Below are 23,570 nucleotides of genomic sequence, written 5' to 3'. Positions count from 1 at the left end.
CTAGGTTTAAATCTGGGACTCTCCACCATTTGACCTTAGAACTGAAGAAGCTTCTCGGATGAGAGGTGAAACGTCTTCAAGCAACTTAAAGAAGTCCAGACGCTTTTCTTTGCAAGCTCCTTTGATTAGAACTTATATCAAATTGCAAAACTCTTAGCCGTATCTCTAATTAAACCTCTTTAACTTTGCTCTGCTTCACTTCAGCAGCATTAGGTGATGTTTATATGTTGATTCCTGGTTTTCTTCAGGGTTTGATCTACTGCAAAATATTTTTAAGGTTATCTGCTGTAAGGCCAGGACAATCTCCTTCATGTTTTTCAGTTACTTTGACACAAAGGCATCTGCTGTGATGCTCACACTTCTAATGAAGTTTCACAAAGGTCAGTACTGATAAATGATCAGAATTATAATATATTTTCCTACTGTGTGAGGCAAAATTTCCCCGATTAGAATTGAATCAGGACATTGTGAATCGGAATCGACTCTATTATTGAAATCAGTGATGATACCCAGCCCTATTCATCACCTCCTCGGTCCTCCTCCTATCTTTCCCCTTTTGCCCATCTTTTGCTGTTCTTTCTCTTACCAAACGGCTTCATTGAGCATGAGTCCCATCCCGTTCTTTCTCTGTCTCTCTGTGACCTTTCATTGGCCTCGTGGCCAATATCCTGTACCTGGTATGTGTGGCACAACTCTCCAATTACCCCTAGAGTGATGCAAAATTTTAAGGTGGGCCCCATTTTTAGGGACATCACAGATAATCAGATTCGTCCTATCACTGCCAGCAATAATACACAGGTGTCTATCTCTCAGAGACATTAAAGAGATGCACTACCAATTAGGAGTTGGAGATTTAATGCATCATTACTTACAGAACAAGATTTCCTTAATTATTTGAAAAAGGTGTATGGACTCATTTAGAAAACAATGACCTGCCAGGAATATCACAATGTATTCTTTGGGGAGCTAGTGCAAAGGCTATGTTTGGAGAACTTTGAACATAGCAACATATTTGGAAATTTCCTTGCTAACCAGTTAAAACTTACAGCTATTTATTATATAAACAATTCGACTAGGAACATTACTCATGATCCGCAAAAAATAAAACAATCTTTTAAACACTTATACAAAGCTTTATACTTATTACATCTGTAAACACAAACTCTGCTATCATCAGCCTACATCTTAAACCAGGTAAAGACCCCACACTCCCATCCAGCTACCACCCAATCTCACTCATAAATGTAGACATTAAAATAATCTGCAAAGCCCTTGCCAGAAAATTAGAAAAAAAATCACTTCTTTCATAATAATAATAATAATAATAATAGTAATAATAATAACAATAATAATAATAATAATAACTTTATTTATAAAGTGTTCTCAGACAAAGTGCTGTACAGCTATTTGAAAATAAAGAGATAAATAAACAAAAGTGATGCATAGCAATATAAGTTAAAAACAATAACAAGTTAAAAACAATAAAAATAAAAAAAACCCTAAAAGGCAAAGAATTAAGACATGTTGGATATGGTGAACAAGAGGGTCTTCAACTTAGCTTTAAAAACCTCCACAGAGCATGCCTGCCTAATATCTTGAGGGAGGTTGTTCCACAAAAATGGGGCACGAAAAGAAAAAGCGTGTACCCGGATAGTTTCTTTTCTGGCTCTAGGAACCTTTAAAAGGCCAGAATCCTGGGATCGGAGAGCATGGGATAGAACATAAGGGTGCAAAAGATCAGAGAGTTATGAAAGTGCAAAACCATTTAAAGCCTTGTAGGTGAGCAGCAGGACCTTAAAATCTGCAATTATCCGATAACCAGCCCCTAATTGCAGATAGACACAATTCTAATTTAGACACTTCAGCACAATTTCCAATGGTTAAAGGAACATAAAGCTGCAGGTCATCAGCATAACAAGGAAAAGTTACATTAAAAGAACGTAATAGAACACCAAGAGGCAGCAGATACAGAGAAAACAACAACGGGCCAAGTACAGAGCCTTGAGGCACCCCATGCCCCACTGCACAGATCTCGAAGAGATCATTTTTGAAACTAACAGTCGGAGACCTCACAGACAAGTAAAAACTCAGCCATGATAAAACATTTCCTGTAACTCCAATAAAATGTTCAAGCCTATCCAATAAAATACAGTGATGCACAGTGTCAAACGCAGCACTTAGATCCAGCAGTAATAAAACCGAAGTGCGATCGTTGTGTGCATTTACCAGCAGATCATTTACCACTTTGACTAAAGCTGTTTCTGTGGAGTGATTTGGTCTAATAGCAGACTGAAATGGTTCAGATTGTTAGTTGACAAATGCTCAGTGAGCTGCTTAAAAACAACTTTTTCATAGACCTTAGACAAAAAAGACAGATGTGAGATGGGTCTATAGTTTGCAGCCATGTCAACATCCAGTCCAGGCTTTTTCAAGATTGGCACCACCACAGCTAATTTGCAACATTCAGGGAAGACTCCGGTCGTCAGTGAAGTATTTAAAAGAAACAGAATGTAGGGTCCTAATACTGACCACACACTCAGAAATTAAAGTACAGAAATGTACCTATAGGGGTACAATGGCTTGTCACTGGGGTGGTAACCTCTAAGGTACCGTTCTGTACCCTAAACTGTGGGTACTGATTTGTACCCTTGTAATTTGTACCTTTTACACGTCAAACCTGTACTTTAAAGGGCAAAGTTGTACCCTTAGTATAAAGTACAAAAAAGAACCCTTAAAAGGAGTACAAAAATGTCTTTCTAAAGGTTCAGTATCTACACACAGATTTCCTATATTTTTCCTCTCAAGATTTGAAAAATTGAAGATACAAAGTCAAAAATACTTGTCACATTTATTACCTTCTTAAATACATTGCTTAACTGTTACATACAAACTGTTATCAACAGAGTATGTGTCATAAGCTGCAACATCAATTTCCTGTCCAGGTTTTAGCAACGTCCATTCACTATCAACTCTAACACTGTATGAATGAAAATGGTTGTCATATAACAGAGGAATGAGAATTTTTCCACAAAAGACCCACATTGTGTCAATATTAAATATGTACTTAATTTGCCAGAACAGAGGAATCTTCTCTGAATGCAGTACATCAATGACAAACACATCTCTTACACAGTATTTGACACTGTTCACAATTACTTCTGACACACGCTGGAAAGCTTTCTTAGCACTATCAACTTCAGAAAAGCCACAATAGACTGTCAGTGCTTGTTGCAGTTCCAGTGGTAATGACAAAAATGGTGTAGTCACACTTTTTCCAAAAACATTTTCAAATTCACCAAGTAAACTTTTGTTAGAAAACTCCCAGAACTGTCTGAACTGATGTCTGTTGCTCAAAGTTGTAGCAATGTTCATAAAATTTCTACAATTGCGGGACAACGTTTTGAAATACTGGTGCTTACTTTCAAATCTCATACACCATAACAAACGTAGAGGGCCGAACATTTCAATCAGTCTTGCATAGTGGATTAACAATACCAACACTCTGAAGTCTCTCTGATAACTGTACTGGTTTGTTTGTTTTGTCATTCTGACCAATGGCATTTTTTGCAATTCTTCATTGATCTCTCTAATTGTAATATGCTTCTCAGTGTGGGCTTTACAAATCACTAGTTTCATAACTAGAGGAACTACACCTTCCAGCAGATCATGCATTACATCAGGTGGTAGAGCTTGCGTAACACTGAAATAACTCAGTCTGTCAAAAGGACATGAACTATTTACACCATATATTGTTTTATCATCCGGAAATTCTTGGATTCGTGCAAGATGATACTGGTGAACCTCTGATGTTGTCAGGGGTTGCTGAGTGGAGGCGAGGAAGAAGGAACCCAAACGCAGGACTTGCAGGTAGGTGAAGCCGGGTGATTTATTGTCGATGGAGTGAACACACAGAACAGAGGTAGGAAATGGCTGGCTGGCTGGACGACTGACTGAATGAATGAAGGACGGACTGAATGGCTGGCTGGCTGACTGAACACTGGCGGAAACAACAACATAACATCAATGACACGACAAAGAACGAGTAGAAACAGAAGACTTAAATACACAGACTGATGAGGGTGATAATGAGAGACCGGTGAGTACACAGCTGAACATAATCTGGCTAATGGCACGAGAGACAAGCTGACATGGGGAAAAAACAGGAAGTGAAAACATTGATGTGGGAAAACCGAAAACACTGGGTCACCGACCCAGGAACCCCGACAGATGTTCTTAAAGCAAAGCTTTCTTCCTCAAAGGATTGTTTCAGATCTTCATAAGAAGCCATGCAATACCGACAAATTCTACCAGTGTTAAATGACATAGAAAAACCACCAATCATGTGAGCTGATAAATTATCACAAGATAAAGTTGCAAGAGCAGCATGAATAGTGTGTTCAGTTTTATCAATGGTAAAAGTAAAGCCATCAGTGGAAAGTTTTTCCAAATCATCAAGCAAAAGTTTAAGGATAACATGCCAACCACACCGCTTAACGAAAGAATAGCGTACCAATAACGCTAGATGAATGTGTCTCTGCTGAGAAGTTTACCTTTTGTCCAAATTGCCTACAGTGTAATAAAATGCACTAAGTTTGTGTTTGGATCGTTTAGATCCTAGGGGATTAAGTACTTCAAATTCATCCTCATAAAAATGGAGTCGCAGTGCATTTGGGTTATCCTTGAAGAATTGATGTCTGAAGATTTCTCCATCAGAGTAATCTGTTAGAAATTCATCAGTTTCCGAATTGCCACTTGAAAAAATGTGATCTTGTATGTCTTCATGAGAAAGATAATTTTTTAGCACCTTATCAACAGGCACATATGAATACGAGCCAACTGTATGACCCACAGAGTCTCTTAATTTGCAATGAACAGGCTCTGTCATGTTGAGCTTTGATTTGCAATGTTCTTTGACCAAATAAGGAGATCGAATAGCTGTTGAAGCCTTCTCAAAAAATTCATTTGAATGCAGGACATTTTTAAGTTCTGGACACAAAGACACGTCAAGACCCATTTTCTCTAAATGATATGCTATAAAAGCATCGTAGTTCTCCTTGAAAAAACACATCAGAAAATTTACGTCTTCCACAATTTCTTCCTGAACAGAGACTGGTAAAGAATTTTTCTCTCTGCACTTAAGAATGAACTTGAAAAGATTGTCTCTGAAATTTATCAAAAATTCATCCCAGGATGGAGGGGTTTCAATATTTTCAGTTATGTCATTTGCAAATTCATTTGGGTGTGGACTGACTACCTCCTGCTCATTTTCATCTAAGTCTTTATGGGGACAACACCTGTTCTCTGTGTTTCCTATACACATGTCGTCTGAAAGATTCATATTTTTTGAAGGAAGAACAGCAGTCACTGAGTCCACAAGTTATATCAAAATTGGCATCATGGGAATGAATAAGTCCTATGTGCTGAATAAGCTTTGTCAAACTAAAGGTTCTTCTGCCACATTTGGAGCATTGATATGGCTGAGGCATGGTGGTCAATACAGAAGATTTATTTGTCTGGTGACTGTGATTGGCAGAGGCCGGTCCTCACCCTCATCTATTTTCACAATGTACTTTTGGAGAAAAATCAGGGTGTTCTTCAGATGTTTTGGATAAGCAAGGTTGAAGACAAAATACAAGCAGAAAGAAGAGATGATTCCTTCAAAAATACACGAGCTTCTGCACACTTCACTGCCATCCAACTTCACAATGTTTGGAGCGCTTCTGGAGAACACTGGTTTCCAGTCTTCATGAAGTAGCTGAACAGTTGGATAGGGGGTTTTAGGATGAACCTTTGAAGTCAAAAGAGAAGGTAGAGGAAAGCAATATCTTAGTCTCTTAACAAAAGATACATTTGTTTTCCATTTATATAGACTAAATATTTCAATACACACACCTCTCCAAGTATGACAAAGAGATCCAGTTTCTCCTTGAAGACGTATGGCAGGAATAAAAGTGCAGCCCTTGTGTCAAGATCTGCCAAAACCCCCCAAAAAAGAACAAAAAAACCCCACAAGATCACCCATGCATTTTATCTGGCATTTCCAGTTACCTATAAAAATTATATAAAATGGAAGCCTTGAAGTTAAAAAAAAAAAAGCAAATACCTGGTAGGTCATCAGTGAGAGCCTCCTCTCTTGCATCAAGGTAGAGCTGGTAGAGTGGGGTTTTCCCTCGTGTAAGGTCAATCACCTTTGCTGCAACACATGAGAGCCCTTCACGAAATCGCTGGCTTACATTACCCGTTGTTGGTTGGATCCACCCGAGTTCGTTGCACAGCTACAAGTAAAAAATTCATTTTCAGTACAAAATAACAGTGTATGAAAATGAAATAATCTAAAGTTGATATTAATTATGTATGGTGCTGCATAATTATTTTTTTATAGAATTTAACAACAATACTGTAAGAAGTTACATGAACATACAAAAAAAGGAAAGAGGGACAGATGAAGAAAGCAAGGGCAAATAAAATTTACTACTATAAACATGTTAAATGTGACAGCTATTTCCAAGTTCAATTCAGCTTTCTGACTTACACCAGTAGGCATCCCTAAGAAGGGGTACTTCTTCAACACATCCTCCACAGGCATACCATCTGCAATTTCTTTTTGCCGCCAAGCAAACGTTTGCTGCATACGGTCATAAACCACCATGGTATCTGGTTGCATCTTCTGATATTGGCACTGTAAGACCTTTAAGTGGGCGTCTATGGATAATAAATCCTCTCCTTGGACGCATGGTCCCTTGAAAGAAAGCAAGAGTGAGAAGAGAAAGTCAAAACAGATTAGAAACCCAACATAAGACTAAATATACAATTAGAGCTGACATGATCTGTGCATCACAAAGAACTCGTATCGGTGAAAGTTAACCGATACCATGAACCAATATTTAAAATATGGAAACTCTGAAATAATTTCACATAAAATCTTAATTGTTCACCCTCACCCTCACCATCACCCTCTTTTAGCGCCTTCCAATTAATAATTTTTTGTGAGGTAGAAGTATTAGCACTGGTACTTTGTATTAGCAAGTGCTCTAATCCAAGTATTGGTATTGTTTCGGTTTGAAAAAAGGGGTACAGTTGCATCCCTAATCCTTAGTTTTAGATGTAATAACAGATGCAAGAACATTTTATAGCTCAAGATGTCCCTCACACCAACCTGACAAACATTTCTCTGACTTGTTCGTTGACATTTATTAGGCTGCCCTCTCCTCGTAGAACCAAACTTCTCCTTACAACGCCTCACTGCCTCACTGTCGACTAGTGGTGCCCGCTCTGATTTGAATTTACGTCTCAAAGACATATGCCATGTGTGCTTGTTGAACAGAAACATAAGTTACTGTAAAAACAATCTACACAAAATACACCCAACAAAGAATCAGTAAACATACTTCATACAAACCTACTGAGAGGCTACAGATTGTCTTACTAACAAAACAAGATCGAAAAAAGCTTCACTTTTACTTTGTAATCTTGAAGGACACTTATGCAAATTTTAAATTTAACTTACATAACCATTTCCCTCACGATCCTTGAGGAAAGGATACTTCATTACCAGCGTCTTCACAGCTTGCACATATTCAGAATTTGTGGGATACCTGTAATATCAGAAGAAACATAAGTGTTAGAGCAACTGCTGACAAACAAACTTTATCAAGTGTCAGTTATTGTTTCTTAGTAATGTAGCGTTTATTTTCAATATGACAGATTCAGCTTTTTCTAAAGCAACAAGCTAACATTACCCTGATTAACTTACATAGTATACTGTGCCACAGCTTCATATAGAACTCTGATTATTGTGTGTCTGTCCCTTGGATTTTTATGGCACGGTTCTTTGTTGTCCAGTTTTAGTTCCAGATTTTTGGGAAATCTTGGAATTTCAAAAGAGGCTGGCAGTCTCAAAGTATTTTCATTGCTGTGAAAACAGTTAAGTGTTTGTTTTTATTGCATGAATTGAAGTATAAAACACTACAGTAACAATACATATGGTAGAAACAATGATCATATTAACTAAATCCTAAAAGTGCATAACGGCCAACATGTATGCTTCAGACATACTAACTTCATTATAAATAAGAAAATACCTTATTGAAGTTGACGAAGTAGATGGTTGCCAGTCTTCTGGAGAGACAGTCTGTAGAGTCAGCGTCACTGAAGATTCCTTCATCCTTGTAGTGATGGGATTTCCGGCTCTTTTTAGAGATTCGGCTCTTTCGGCTCGGCTCACTAAAAAGAGCCGGCTCTTTCGGCTCCGAACCGGCTCTTCAGGTTGTTTTGTTGCTTTAATTATTTAATCATTAACAATAATATAAAATTATGCAGAAAAGGAATTACTAATGTAAAAAAAGTGGTTTTATTTATATATGTTTATATATGGCCCCTAGAGACAAAGCACGTACAAACTCTAAAGCATATACAAACTCCAAAAAGCACGTACAAACTCCAAAACACATTTCTAGCGTTAACTGAACTTCCAAAACAGAGCTACCCAGATCACTTAAATTACACAATTGAAAGCATGTGCGTATTATTTGTGTATTTATAGCCAAGCACTCATATTTATTCAAATAATTTAAAAATAAAATTCATTTACCTGTTATTACCACACACCAAATCCGGTTGTTGATACTTCCTGGCTTGTGTAGCCACTAGGTAACAAAAGCTCAACACTGCACCCTAGCATCCTGGAGCACTTCTGTTGTCTTTTGTACGTGATTCTGAGTTTGTACGTGCTTCTTAGTTTTTACGTGTTTTGGAGTTTGTACGTGCTTCTGAGTTTTTACGTGTTTTGGAGTTTGTACGTGCTTCTGAGTTTTTACGTGTTTTGGAGTTTGTACATGCTTCGGGGTTTGTAAGTGCGTCTGAGTTTTTACGCGTTTTGGAGTTTTTACGTGTTTTGGAGTTTGTACGTGCTTTGTCTCTAAGGGCCACCATAAATATACTTTATTTATTCACTCCACATAAAATGTAATAAATAAATCATATAATACAAAGAACAACTATTTACATTTTAAACTTTTAACTATTTAAATTTTCAGCTTTTTCCTTTTAAATAAATTTAACGTGAAACAACACAAAACACTGCAAACCACAACACAATTAAATATATATTAAAATATTAAAACAAAAAGAAGATGCACATTCTCTGTCATATGGGCCTGCATGATTTCTGAATCCTTTATCATCTGCAACTGAAAATAGTGGATGATTACTATACCTTTCTAATGTGACGTTGTTGTCCCTTGCTCTCTTTCTCTCTGGCTCTGGTCCTGTGCTACTGCAAGTGTAACTTACGCCCCTCCCCCCTCTGCCCAGCGCAAGGTACAGGCCGCGCGTGCGGAGTTTAGCGGAAAAAAGGGCGAGAGAGAGGGTGAGAGAAAGAGAAAAAAAAACAAAAAAAACCTCACGGCTCCCAATAAGGAGCAGGCTCGCGTCGTTCACTTCAAAGAGTCGGCTCTAAGAGCCATTTCGTTCGCGAACGACCCATCACTACATCCTTGACACAAATTGGTTGAATTTAACCTGCTTTTTGAAGGATCCTTGGAAAAGGTATGCAACCATAGTCTCAGTAAGACCGCAGTCAACTGTGTCACCATCAACCTCATTGTCTGCAAGATAAATGGTAGTACAAACTCTAAATTCCATGTAAGGGTATTTATCACCACATTTTTACATGGGTAAAAACCCTATATCACACACATTAAAACCTTTTGTACAACTTCTTTCAGTTCAAAGAAATATTCATTAAAAAAATCAGCAAATTAAATAAAATAAACCAAATTTTTAGAGTGAATCCTCTCGATATGCAAAGTTTTCATTTTTAAATTTAGATGTTTGTTTGGGACTACTGGACACAGGAGAGCAGAGTCTGAGCATGCTTTTGTGCCCTTTCAAGTTTGGAAGAAAAAAAAGACTAGAATGCTGTAATTTGTTAATATTCACTACTAAGGTGACTCCTTTCTCCAGATTTCCGACAGTTTCTGCCGTCTGTTCTTTCAGACCGATTACTTATAGCGATAACACCCGCAGGACCGTATTACAAACTCAGATTACATGCTGAAAAAGTTCCCACATTGCTTAAAACGCGACTATCAAACCCCAGCTGCAACACCCTTGTTATATTTTAAACAAGTGCGGCATCAAGATATTTCCTTTAAACGTTATATTCCCATGAGCCCATGTGTGTTGATGGCTTTGGAATGGATGTAAAAACGTGATTTTATTAAACCATTAATACACTAACGGTAAACTGCATTCAGCTACCAGGGAATCAAATTTCGCGCCGTTCCGCTGCGCAGGGGTTACCGAACCCATAGACTGTGGCCGAACCACATATATAAGTTCAAACTTATACAAATACTATGTGTACACATTTTTCATTTTTCAGAACTGTGACCTCAACTTTACACATGAAACGTTTGTAAAAACGTTTGTAAAAAGACATAATTTGAGCTAAGAGAGTGCCGAAACTAGCTAAATTGCTAATATACGTTAAGCTAGGCTAAACCAATAATTAGTAATTACGCTACATTTTTCTTTAAATAAAACTTACCTCTGAAACGCTGAGCTTCATCTTCGGTGACATCTAAGCCCCACTCTTGTATTTTTGTTAAGAGTTCCTCGGTTGAAAATGAACAGAGCACACCAGGACTTGCAAGTTCGTAATCCATCTCCGTCTGTTGATAAAACAAAATGGCACCTGCTGCATTTACAGAAAGTTCTAGAATCCACCAGCTATTCGTTGAGTTTCTTCTTCTACTTTTTGTTTGATGTTGTGAGGATGGGCTCAACTCGCACTCCAAGTTCAATAAGGGTGCTTTTTTTGCAATTCATCCAAATAGTTATACTTAAAAAAACACTCTCTTAAAAAAATGTTTAAATGCATTTTTACTTTTTTTTCTTTCAAATAAATTCATTGTTCTTAAAGCAACTTAAAAATAAGGGGGGTTCAGGGAATACAAAAACAACAACAGCAATGAAAATAATAAAAAATAAAATAAAAACACTAAAATATATGCTTGAATCAATACAGTTGCAAATAAATTCCTGTCAAAAAGAATTAAAAAAAAAACCTCTAATCAAAAAGAGCTTAATCAACCTGTACTTTATCTTTTGAAAGAATGGGTACAAATAAGTACTTTTCACAATTAAGGAACATGTATGTACCTTTCAGACGCTAAAAAAGGTACAGATAGTTACCCCGAGGTCCAATATTTGTCCTTAGACTGTATTAATGTCATTTTTGTACCTTGGGGCACAGTAATGTACTCCTTCCGTACCCCTATTTCTGACTGTGCACAGTTCCTTTTAGTGACGGTAAATTTGATTCTTTTTACTGAATCAAGTTTTAATGAGTCACTCACCAAAGTGAATCGGGTTCTTTGAGTCATTTGATTCACTGAGTCAGTTGACCAGAGAGTGCAAAAAATGTACATTTTCACTCAAACTTAATTTGTTTCTCTTTTCATGTAAATCCTACTGCTAAGATGAATGATTCTAAAAGAAAACAACTATTTTATAGAGCAAAAAAGAGCAAAGACATTTCTAAAATTAGGCAATTTCCTATCAAAATTGCTTAATAAACATTTATTTTGTTTATTTTTATTTTATTAGTATTTTCCTTAAATGTGTCAAATATATATTTTCTCATCTAAATGTCCACTGAGCTGTGAGCCAGGGGGCGGTAATGCACCTTAACATTGGTTGCCAACCAAGAAGAAGAAGAAGCTGTGAGCCAGGAGGGAGGGGGTGAGTAACTCAAATGTGCTGTTAGCATGTTAGCAGAGCGATGCTACTGTGAACCGAGGAGCTATTGTCTTGATGTGAGCTTCTACTCAGGGTTTTTTCTTCCAGTTCAGAGCAGAATTTTTTTTGTTAAGATACTGGATGTTGTGTTTTTCTCCACAATTTTAATTATAAGATAGATACATTGCTGCTAACAGCAACAGGGATGAGTCAGTGAGTCAGTTGGGCTTGTGAATCATGATTCATGAGTCAGTAAAGTGATTCTCGAGTATTGAACGATTCATTCATGAATCGTTCAATACTCGAACGCATGGAACGTTCAGGAACGCATCACTAGTTCCTTTATGGCCCAGGTTGGTAGAGGATCCAAAGAACAGGTTGTAGAACGAGCTGCATTTACAATCTTAGTTAATCCAGACAGGGAAGTAACCTTGAAGTCACAGAACAGTTTATCAGCACCAACAGACAAAGCAGCTGAGTAGTCTGACGAACTGCTCAAGGAGGGAGTAATCTGATTCCTAAGTGTTTCAGCCCTGTCTCTGAAAAACATAAGAAAGAGCTGTCATCAAATTTGACAGCTCGTGAGCTGTCAAATTTGAAGAGGAGAGAGTTGACTTACTCTCTGTAAGTTGCGACACTGTTGAATAAAAGTTTTGAGTTATGCTTATCAGTCATGATTTGAGAAATAATTTGCTTTCGCTGCAGCCATCGATGATTGAAAAAAAGAAGAGCCTTTCCAAGCCTGGAGAAATACTTCAAGTCTGGAAGATCGCCAGCGACGCAATTTCTTCTCAAATTCAAGAGCTCCTCACCTACATACCTACCTAATAGTAGGGAACCATAGCCTTGCTGGCATGGAAGGAGATCCAGGCTCCAGAAATCTAGAGGCCCTCCAGAGCACAAGAGCCCAAGGAGGACCACTGAAGGGGCTGTCACGCCACCCTCCTAGAAAAGAGCTGAGGAGAGCCCCAGATGGGGCAGTCACCTGGCAGGCACTGTGCAGAAGTCACAGAAAGCTGTGACGGTGTGCCCGCAGGCTCCGCCAGCAGCCGGCTACGCCAGAGCAGACACACCCCCCAGGCCCAGAGACCCGAGGGTCCCCCCACCACCCGGAAGGGGCCCGACTAAGCCATGGGCTGGTTCTTGTAGAGCGCTATTCTGATCTGAGTACTCAAAGCAATTGATGACAAACATTTGACTTTTTTGTCAAAAGAGCAGCTGAATAAGAGAAATAAATGAATGTGAATGGATTCATTTGTGTGATTCTTTTTAAACAAATAACTTTAAAAATTATGCTAAATGCTTCTACAATATAGGTGAAACTAAAATGAATGTGTTATAAGAAATACACACATATATATTAGTTTAGCACTTTCTAAAGAGAATACCAAACGTGGTCTTTTCATACAGAGGTGGGCCCTGTTCTGACACCCTTTTTAATCCTATTCACACCCAGTCATGTTGTAAGATACTAACACTGTAACTGAACAGTCTTCTGCTTTCTGAATATTTGGCCTCTTTCACCAGACATTCTCTTTTATTCAGAATGTCTCTCTGTGCCTCTTACAGTTACACGACAGCACTGACAACAAATTTAGCAATGCTTCCCCCACTCTCAAGGTCTTTAAATAGCTGCAGCTCACAGACCGGGCAGCTGCTTCTGTGCGTCTTACTCTGGTTTGACCCAATTAAGCCTTTAAAGGCTAATCCCATTCCTGCTATTTTTAGATTAAAGTGCTGATAAAGTTTTTTTGTTTTTAAATACCTTTACATTTCTGTTCCAAGAATAAATGTAGGTTGTCACCTATCTCTCAGAGATTTTTAGTTATTTGCTGTAATCTCTGTGAAATTGTCCCCCTTACTACACCAGCCAGATTTCCCCACCTTGACACCAAACAAACAAATAAACAAAACCTAATATTAGCCAGATTTATCCTGTGAACTACTGTCTCACCTATATGGGCTGCTCCTTTTGACTCTCTCCTTCTCTCATTGGCTGCATTTCTTTCTTCTTTTTCTCAGCCCTGCCCCCATCTATCATTCTCCTTCTTGCTCACTAGTCCTTACTTCCCTTGACAGTATATTTCTTTGGCCATGGATGAAAAATGTCAAACACTCATGAAAAGAAGACAAAAAGAAGAAAATGAAGCTGCTGAAATCGCAAAGGATGCAAAAGAAAAAGAGAACAAAGAACAGGAAACTGTGGATAATGGAGAAGTTGCATCAGCTGAAGCAGCAACCACCAGTTGCCATACTGAAGATTTTCAGTTGGAGCCAATGGAACTACCTCCTTTTGAAATAATTACAGGGTAGGTTACCCCTTTGACAAATTTATTTTAAAATAAATGCATCTTACACAGTTTTTCTGTCTGTTTTTTCTGCGACTCTTTCTTAGATGTCTGTTACTGTACATGTTCATTTTGCTGTGGTCTGCGTGGTGTTAGATCTACTAGCCACTGAGCTTGTTATGCGTTCTGTCCATCTCCCATATACTCTTCCAGTATTGCTCCATCTCCAACCTTGGTGGGGGTTTTTTCATATAGTTCTCCGGCTCTGACAGGATATTTTGTAGGTATTCCTTTTGTCATCGCAGTTTTCTGCAGTTCTGATAGTTGGCTAACTTCTCTCTGTGTTGCCTTGATCTAATCTGATTTTCCATGGATGATGATATCTCCCACTGATCTGGGACAATACTTGTCATGCATGATTTTGTCCTACAGGCAGAAAATGCCCATGTGTTAAATTCAGCTTTGGGAAAAAACAATGACTTTAGAACATGTAAAACATCCATGTAAAACATCGATGACCTAACAGCTCCCCAAAAATTAAGCCAAAATGTCTTTATCGCCCCCTGTTGTCTAGCTTCATAAACCCCGCCTCCTCCATATTAGTGGGAACAGCTTGTTCCTGATGGTCTTCTTCACCCATCTCTGTCCAGGGTGAATGTATCTGTAGATAATAATATGGACTCTGGATCCTGTTAACAAATAAAAAGATCTAATTACACTTATATGAAACCTGCTGCTATGTTTTTACATTGAACATTTTATTTAAAGTTTCCATGTTACCAGGCTGTAGAGTGACCTGTGAGTGCAAAATCTTGGACAGGACAACATTTAATTTTCAGATATTTCTGATATTAACACTTCCTCTGGGCCTCTGTGCAGTGGGCAGCTGATGTCATCTCAGTCTAAAATAGGAGTGCCGAATCATTCGACTATATAGACTACAAGAGTAACACAGGTGTGAAGCATTGCTAACTAGCTAGCACAAGCCTCTAACACAGTGTGCATGCTAAACGGTTAATCTAGCAAAGTTCTTAATGATAGGAGCAACAAAGCGATTAAGGCATATGTTTTTTTAATTATAGCGACGTGGTTGTATTTATCTTAATTTAGCAAGCTGTCAGTCACAGTAAACTAGAGATGGACCGATCCGATATACACTATCGGTATCGGTCTGATCCTGACCTAAATTACTGGTCGGATATCGGGGAGAAAAGTAATCCGATCCATTAAATAACACAAAAGCATCTCACAAAACTTGCAACAATGCGTAGGCCAGGTAAGTTGGCTCCAACCTTAGCACGTTGGAGCAGTGTGCGTCACGTGACAGAGCGGCTGTTGTGTACGAGACCTGTCGGGCAGTCTGGAGTTCACACTGTAAGCATCTGGAGTCTTGCTACACGCTGCCAAACCAGGTGTTGTGCTAAGGTAGGTATCCCCGACAAGATTAGTTACCCCTGTGTCACAAGCATTTGCTGGGCACAGATTATTCTAACAAATGAAGGACATTTTGCCTGATAATTATTTTTATCCTCCTGTAACTAAAACCTCCAAAGTTTCAGGAGTAGGTAGCCATTATAAGAAGTGTTTGTGAACTAAAAATCAAGAATGTGGGATACTGTTTGTCCGTGATTTGGAGAGCCCAGCATGTGCTCCCAACGCAAGAGAAAGGAATTCTATCGGGGATACCTACCTTGGAACGACACATGGCTAAACAGTTTGGTGGTTCGGAAAAAACCCCGATAAAAAACACTTTTGTCATACATTTGTTAAGTGTTGTATAGAAATTACATGAAATTCTTTAACTCAGTTTAAACGTGATAGAAACAGCTTACACTGACATCCATCCTGATAACAGATGAGTGTCGTGAAGCTGAGTTTGCATTTATTTGCACTGTTTCCACTCTGGAAATCTATTTATGTTAAGTTTAAAGTATAGAAGGGTCAATTTTTTAAGTTGTTGAATACTAACTTTATTTTGTCCTGGTATTGCACTTCTTTTTTTCAGAACCAAAAAGTTTTTGAAATCTGCATAAAACTGTATTTTAAGTTACTTTCTGAATATTTCTTTAAATACTTCGATTTAAAGTTCTGCTAAAAGTTTAAATAGAAAGATCAGTATTGCTGAACTGCGAAATATTTTGTGTGCAGTGTATTTTTTGGATACGGGTATAACCTAGAATAGCTTTAGTGTTTTGTTTTTTCAAACTTGAGTATAAACCTATAAAAAATGGAGTAAAACATAAAAAAAAAAAAAAACGTTTCATTGATTATAAAAGACTGTATTGGATTCATATCGGTATTGGCAAATATCCAAATCTATGATATCAGTATCAGACATAAAAAAGTGGTATGGTGCCATCTTTAAAGTAGAGCTGAGGTTTGTGGTTGGGGTTCGACGCAGCGACTATACCTGAAGTCACTGCTGCGCAGAATCTGGCTCCAAATGTGCAACATGGCAGCCTGCACAAACAGGAAATTTTGGTTTAATTTCTGTACAGTTGTTGGAAGTGGAACCATGTCATTCATCTTTTATACAGTCACTGGTCAAAAAGCAATCTGTTTTCACAAAGAAGTTAAAAACGTCAAAAAAAGAAACTCAAGTTTTATTTCAAGCTTCAGATGTTTTGGATACAAAACAAGAAAACCTATTCTGACTTGTATAACATCATGTACCAGGCTAACCTCATTACAAGTCGCTTACAATAATTAATTATAGAAAGTGTCCACTTTTACGTTGTTCTCCTACATAACTGATTTTAAAAAAATACAAAAAACCAGTGAGCCTTTCGTCCCTTGTTTTTGACTTTTTTTTTTAAGTATGTTTACTGGGATTTTTTGATATAAGGAAAAAAAAGACACTAAAAAAACAAAAAAACAACAGACAACATCTTGATGTATTCTCAATCATCCAGGAAAGCAAATCTCCAAAAGTTGATTCTGTTCATCTGGACGTAGCGTTTTGCGGAAGAAACGTTTCGTCATCAGTGTTTCATCCTTTCCTTCTATCAATAATAAAGAAATATTAGCTTCATATAGCGTACGGGGAAATGCTTGAGTATGGAAAAAATGCTTAAACATTCTCAATAAAAGCGGGTCCACCTTTTCAGAGTATTTTTTATACAATTCAATGCCAAACCCATCTGGGCCTGGGGACTTAATAGCTTTCGAAACTTCTTCAATAGTAATATCTGAGTTTAAAGCCTCTCGTGCAGCGTCATTCATTTTCAGGAGATCCAGCTTCCCTAACCAATCAGAAATATTGCCCCAAGATTTCGACATATAGAGCTCTTCATAATATTCTCTAAATCACTCATTAATAGCTTTAGGGCTGATTAAAATTTCGCCTGATCTTGATTTAATTTTGTGTATAGCCCTACTGGCCCGTAGGCCTCTCAGCTGCAGAGAAAGAAGCTTATGGGGCTCATCTCCAAACTCAAAATACTTCCGTCTGATCCTAAATAGCTGATTTGTTACTTGAATAGATAAAATTGTGAAATACTCAAACTTCCTTTTAATGATGTCTTGAAACAGAGAGGGACAGGAGGAGGCCTTGTGGTCCTGTTCTAACTGTGTTAATTCAATTTCTATTTCTAACAGGCGTTTCCGGCGTTCTTTTTTTCACGAAGTTTCAAAAGAAATCTCCTGGCATTACCACTTTAAACGTTTCCCATTAAATCAAATCAGAAACGTCTTGTTTATCATTAGTTTCCAAGAATTCTGATATTTTAGTTGTCATAAATTGGCAAAAGGATGTCTCAGACAGGAGTGACGGGTGAAAACGCCAGTTACCCTGTTGTTTCGTTCCACAGAAGTCCAGGACTAAAGAGGTTTGAGAGTGATCCGAGATCAAGATGTTGTGATAAGTTGAGCATACAACTTTAGACATAAATTTAGAATCAAGCAAAAACTAATCTATTCTGGAGTACGATTTGTGCACTTGTGAAAAATAAGAGTAATCTCTACCAGTAGGGTTACACAGTCTCCAAACATCAACTAGGTTAGTAGAACTCAACATATTATTCAGAACAGTCGAAGCGTTAATCAACTGGGAGGTTTGAGTAGATCTATCCAAGTGTTTATCAAGTACACAATTAAAATCTCTTAAAATTACATGAGTATCAGCGAGACTAGGTAACAAATTAAATATTTGTCTAAAGAAAGCTGGGCTATCAAAATTAGGACCATATAAATTCAATAAGCTTATCCTGGCAGGCTTATCCTGCTTTTTAGCTTTTTCAGCTTTTGATTTGGGCATCCTGTTTTAGTTAGGAAACAAGTATTCTTCAGTGAAATTGTGAGGGATAAGGCAATAAAGTCCAAAATGTGAAGAGAGTATGAGGAGCTCCACAGAAACATGTCTACTCCATTCGGTGCTCACTAGCGCCCCCGTTTTTGACTATATATAAGACCATTTTGTTTCTTTCTCTAAGAGATTGAAAAATGCATCTTTAACAGTGTATGTATAAAATATTATGTCAGCAAATGTTTTTTGTTTTTTTTCACTTATTCTGTTTTATACAGGGACAGGATAGATCCTTTTATCTTTAAGTTCCAGTTCAAGAATGTTGAATACTCCTCAGGACGCAACAAGACCGTACTTTGTTACTTGGTGGATCAAGGAAACACATCAGATGGACTGCTAAGAGGCTACCTGGAGGATGAACATGCTGGGACTCATGCTGAGGAGGCCTTCTTCGCTCAGTGTTTGCCACATTGCAACCCTGCAGTCAAATATACAGTCACCTGGTACAATGTTTGCTTAAAGTATCGTGTGGTCTTGAGAACGTGGCAGTTTACTCAAAACTTATTTCTTGTTTCAGTCAGGTCAGAAGTCTCCATTTTAGACCCACTCATCTCTAGTTTCACCCTTCAAGGCCAAAATCATACATACAATAATGACAGACGGAATTAAAACTATTAGTTACTAATATTAATGAAAATGAACATGGGTTGTTAACAGAACAGCTGGTTAAAGTTATTACATTTATCCAATCAAATAGTTTTCAGTGCGCACTGAGCCTGAACCTGCTCAGCTAGGCTGTTTCATTAGACAAGATGGGTAAACACACAAAAGTGAAGGCATCTGCAGTATTTGAAACCTCAGCAAAATGGATGTTAAAATTGATCTCACTGAAACACTGCAAAAGAACTCAAAAAGACAACTCTATCAGGCCACCTTCTATTTGGTTTGGCTCCATAAAATACTGGTTTACATGTTTGATTAACAAGCAGCAGATCCCTGATTTGAGCTTGAGAGGAGACATAAATACCTTGAAGCTTTGTCAGGAAAGGCATTCATTGTATGTAAAAGGCTGCAACATCTAAAAGTTTTTTTTTCCTGCCTTTTTTAAAGCAAAATTCTGCTGCATACCAGGTGGTGGCCTGGGTGGGCAGTTCAGTGTGAGACTCGGTACCTGTGTAAAATGTGGAATATGTCTGAGCCCCACACTGTTTTTAGTCTGGTATATCATTTGTTCTCAGACTATGAGACAATCAAACTAGATACAATAAAAGCATCCAGTGACATAAATTAGATTTTGCTGTATACTGACAAGTAAAAAGAAATGTATTTTAATTTGAATTCTGCCTTGTTTTTTTCAGGTACGTGTCCTCCAGTCCCTGTTCAACTTGTGCTGCAAAGATAGCTGAACTATTGAAGGACCAGAAAAATCTTAAGTTGAATATCTTTGCGGCTCGGCTGTTTGAGTGGGAGGAAGGAGAGATCCAGGCTGGGCTGAGGACCCTGCATGCTGCAGGCTGTAAACTGAGGGTGATGAAGCCTCTAGATTTCTCTTACACCTGGGATACATTTGTTGAGAATGAGGATCAACCTCTGAATCTGTGGGAGGACTGCAAAGAAAATTACGAGTATTACCATGAAATACTGTCTGATATTCTAACACCATAAATTCTAATTTTTAGCATTTTGGCTTTATTAGAGTTATGCAGTGATACTAAATCTGTTATCTGCTTTGGCATTATTTATCTTTAAATAATTTCTTTACAGTTCAGTTCTGGTTCAGAGAGATACACAGACAGAAACAGAGATATTTTTCATAACAAAAGCTGAAAATCCTAATTAAAAAATAAATGTATGTGTGGATCTAGCCTCAGTGTCGGTAGAAAACTGGGATTTATCAGATGGCCACAATTACTAATGTTGCTTTAAGTAGATTATTGTTATTTGTTTGTTGTTGTTATCTGAAATTTATTACATTTCAAATAACAAAGTTTCACTGCTCTGTCACCAGTTTACAGTAAGAAATAAAAATATAAGGGAAGTAAATTCAAGCTGCTGGCTCTTTAACTTTTAGTAAAATTCAAGCTCTAAAAACAAAAGATTCAAAAATGTTCTCTTCCTTTTTATGACTAGAATGACCCGTGAGTATGGTGCAAGTAACATGTTAATTTCATAAAGTTTGTGGATAACAAGTCATGTTTTTGCTGGAAACAATCAAGCAATTGCACACTAAGACCCACAACTAAGGTGCAATTACCCTGTAATCACGTGCAATTTCAGGTAAAAAGTTAGGCTTTTGCAGGAATCAATGAAACCAATGCGCCTTAGTCTAAGGTCCCACAGCATAAGTACCATATACCATATGTGGATTTTGCAGGTAGGAAGTCCAGTTTTTGCAGGAAACATTAAAACAATTACTCTGTTACAGGGTACTAAGGCACAAGTACCCTGTAATTACGTGCAATTTCAGGCAACAAGTCAGGTTTTTGCAGGAAACAATTAAATAGTTGCACTGTAAATAATTTTAAGTACAACATAAGCAGTTTCAAAATTTCCCCATCAGGGGGCTATGGATGGAAGAGACTGTAGAGAGGTGAAGGAACGGGAGACAGGTATAACAGTGAAGATGCAAGGAGTAGATGTAGTGATGGTAGATGAGCTTAAATATGTGGAGTCAACCATACAGAGAATGTCAGGTGTGATTTGTGACAGAAGGACAGCAGCTAAAGTGAATATTATGGTTTACAATGAGGCATGCTGTGATGTATGATTTGGCAATGACAAAAATACAGGAGACTGACCCAGGAGTGACAGAGCGGACATTATAAGATTTTCATTAGAAAATAGAATAGCCAGATCAGAAAAAAAGACCAATATGGTCAAAAAGCATTTTCATAAATTTATTAACAATTCAATTCAACTTTATTCATATAGCGCCAAATCACAACAACAGTGGCCTCACGGCACTTTATATTGTAAGGTGGACCCTACAGTAATACATACAGAGAAAACACCCAACAATCATATGACCCCCTATGAGCAGCACTTTGGCGACAGTGGGAAGGAAAAACTCCCTTTTAACAGGAAGAAACCTCCAGCAGAACCAGGCTCAGGGAGGGGCGGGGCCATCTGCTGTGACCGGTTGGGGTGAGAGAAGGAAGACAGGATAAAGACATGCTGTGGAAGAGAGAGATTATTGGAAACTGGAATTTGGCTGGGCCGCGCTATGAATTCTGGGATATGGTAGGCCACGAAGGACACACCCGACCCATCCTTCAAATTTGGGGAAAAGGAGGACACATTTGTCGGCTGCATTTGGAGGAGTCTACGAATTTGGACAGCCTTCGGCGCGTCGCTGTGACGTAATCGGTCTACAAATGCGGCCTCAGGAGGAAGCAGCCCATGAATTTGGACACGACTAGAGATTGATAACAAGTGTGATTCAGCAGAGAAGTCTATTAACACATTCAGTGGCTTGCAAAAATATTTGGCCCCCTTGAACTTTCCCACATTTTGTCACATTACAGCCACAAACATGAATCAGTTTTATTGGAATTCCACGTGAAAGACCAACACAAAGTGGTGAACACGTGAGAAGTGGAACGAAAATCAAACATGATCCCAAACATTTTTTTTACAAGCAAATAACTGAAAAGTGGGGTGTGCGTAATTATTCAGCCCCCTTTGGTCTGAGTGCAGTTAGACATTGCCTGATGAGTGCTAATGGCTAAACAGAGTGCACCTGTGTGTGATCTAATGTCAGTACAAATACAGCTGCTCTGTGACGGCCTCAGAGGTTGTGAGTGAAGTTGGCCCCCCACCTTCTTCAAATCCAACAAAGGTGGTATCAAACGTTTGTGCTACGTTTGTGCTGCAAAAAATTTCGTTTGTGCTGCTATGATTTTAAAGATATTAACAAAAATTTCAAGAGGTCAACAGAGGTCAACCAGCCCCCCCACATTAATTAAATCAAACAAAATTGGTGTCAATCAGTTGTGCTATGTTTGTGCTGCTAAAATTGTCGTTTGTGCTGCTTCTGTTTTAAAGATATTAATGAAAAGGTAAAGGTCAAAAGGTCAACCAACCCCCCAATATTACCCAAAATCAAAGAAAATTGATGTCAAACGTTTGTGCTACGTTTGTGCTGCAAAAATTTTCGTTTGTGCCGCTATCATTTTAAAGATATTAACAAAAATTTCTAGAGGTCAACAGAGGTCAACCAGCCCCCCCACATTAATGGAATCAAACAAAATTGATGTCAAACGTTTGTGCTGGTTTGTGCTGCAAATTTTTTTTGTTTGTGCTGCTAACGTTTTAAAAATTTTAATAAAATAAGACGCGTGCTTAATCATCCAGGTAAGTAAATCCCAAAAGGTTGATTCTGTTCATCTGGACATTTTCAGTGGGAGAAACATTTTGTCACTCATCCAGGTGACTTCTTCAGTCTCAGCTGACTGCAGGTTTCCCCAACCTTATAAACAGTACATTTGCATAGTGAAGGAAACTAGCACCACTGAATGAACAAAGTGCTGGAGGGTTAGTTCCATGATTGTTAGTATGCAAATTCTTATGACCACACTGGAAAAAATGGCCCTCCAAAAACAAGAAAAAAAAACTTAATACAAGATATTTTTTGCTTGAAATAAGTGAAAAATCTGCCAATGGAACAAGTGAAAATTCTCTTGACAAGATTTCTTGAAATAAGACAGTGAATCAAGCCTTACGAGATCTTGAAATTAGCTGGAAAAACTCATTCTTAGCTATATTTTACTAGTGTTGTGAAGTTTTTGTGTCTCATAATAAGTTTGTGGTGCTCAAAAGTAGTATTTTCCCCTTAAAAATAGCATTTTTTCTATAAACCTCCCAACATCATCCTCATTGTTTTCAGTGTATATAACTTATTTTCAGTTCTAAAAATGTGACACCAATCTAGATTTAAGTCCAACACCTTACTTGAAATAAGATTAGAAATTGGCATTTCGAGACAAAATGTATTAAAGTTAGCATTCTTTTACTAGTATTAGGCAATCTTTTTTTACAATAAACTTGACCACATTCTTCAAACAATACCATAACATTATCATTAAGGATGCACAGTATTTGATTTTTCAGCTATATCTAATATTTTACAGTTGTACTAGCCAATACCCAATAAAGCAATTCTTACTTTTATACCAAACTAGTCAGTCTCAGCTTAGTCAATTTACTCTTTCACAGGCTCACACAGAGCCTATTTTCTGAATAGTCTTCTGTCTAAACTCAACATTAAAAAAAATAAAAAAATAAATAAAATCTTAGAA

The 23,570-nt window shown here is 37.8% G+C and overlaps 2 protein-coding genes across 6 annotated transcripts; one reads left to right on the top strand and one right to left on the bottom strand.

The window, feature by feature from the left end:
• Positions 1 to 4,528: 4,528 nt before the first annotated feature.
• LOC146519300 (sterile alpha motif domain-containing protein 3-like) lies at positions 4,529 to 8,186 on the bottom strand. 4 transcript variants are annotated; one of them, XM_085159900.1, is made up of 8 exons: positions 8,082 to 8,186; positions 7,754 to 7,912; positions 7,508 to 7,595; positions 7,157 to 7,312; positions 6,533 to 6,739; positions 6,104 to 6,275; positions 5,893 to 5,972; positions 4,530 to 5,788 (listed from the first exon to the last, which is right to left on the bottom strand). In XM_085159900.1, exons 1-8 carry the CDS (start codon positions 8,162 to 8,164, stop codon positions 5,492 to 5,494), a joined length of 1,242 nt encoding a protein of 413 aa, XP_085016026.1. In that variant the 5' UTR covers positions 8,165 to 8,186; the 3' UTR covers positions 4,530 to 5,491. The 4 variants fall into 4 exon arrangements, with proteins under 4 accessions (XP_085016027.1, XP_085016029.1, XP_085016026.1 ...); XM_085159901.1 differs by lacking the exon at positions 7,157 to 7,312 and having other exon boundaries at positions 4,529 to 5,788; XM_085159902.1 differs by lacking the exon at positions 7,754 to 7,912 and having other exon boundaries at positions 8,082 to 8,177.
• Positions 8,187 to 13,086: 4,900 nt separating this feature from the next.
• On the top strand, positions 13,087 to 23,570 carry LOC146519299 (C->U-editing enzyme APOBEC-2-like). Of its 2 annotated transcripts, XR_014874133.1 has the most exons (4): positions 13,087 to 14,051; positions 18,552 to 18,776; positions 19,632 to 22,345; positions 22,485 to 23,570. XR_014874133.1 is itself a non-coding variant. In XM_085159904.1 (3 exons), the coding sequence occupies exons 1-3, from the start codon at positions 13,837 to 13,839 to the stop codon at positions 19,936 to 19,938; spliced, it is 747 nt and encodes a 248-aa protein (XP_085016030.1). In that variant the 5' UTR covers positions 13,087 to 13,836; the 3' UTR covers positions 19,939 to 23,570. The 2 variants fall into 2 exon arrangements, 1 of the variants encoding a protein (XP_085016030.1); XM_085159904.1 differs by having other exon boundaries at positions 19,632 to 23,570.

The sequence above is a fragment of the Neolamprologus multifasciatus genome, chromosome 5 (assembly GCF_963576455.1).
Source record: "Neolamprologus multifasciatus chromosome 5, fNeoMul1.2, whole genome shotgun sequence".
NCBI lineage: Eukaryota > Metazoa > Chordata > Actinopteri > Cichliformes > Cichlidae > Neolamprologus > Neolamprologus multifasciatus.
Note: the sequence above shows the minus strand (reverse complement) of the source record. Positions and strands in the feature narration are given on the sequence as shown.

Excerpts from the sequence above, each read along its gene's own strand:
- LOC146519300 (XM_085159900.1), bottom strand. The coding sequence starts at position 8,164 with ATGAAGGAATCTTCAGTGACGCTGACTCTACAGACTGTCTCTCCAGAA. Across the intron at positions 6,276-6,532 it reads TCTTAGGGATGCCTACTGGT|CTGTGCAACGAACTCGGGTG; the intron begins GTAAGTCAGAAA and ends TTTTACTTGTAG. Across the intron at positions 5,973-6,103 it reads TCTCACTGATGACCTACCAG|ATCTTGACACAAGGGCTGCA; the intron begins GTATTTGCTTTT and ends GGGTTTTGGCAG.
- LOC146519299 (XM_085159904.1), top strand. The coding sequence starts at position 13,837 with ATGGATGAAAAATGTCAAACACTCATGAAAAGAAGACAAAAAGAAGAA. Across the intron at positions 14,052-18,551 it reads CCTTTTGAAATAATTACAGG|GGACAGGATAGATCCTTTTA; the intron begins GTAGGTTACCCC and ends TGTTTTATACAG. Across the intron at positions 18,777-19,631 it reads GTCAAATATACAGTCACCTG|GTACGTGTCCTCCAGTCCCT; the intron begins GTACAATGTTTG and ends TGTTTTTTTCAG.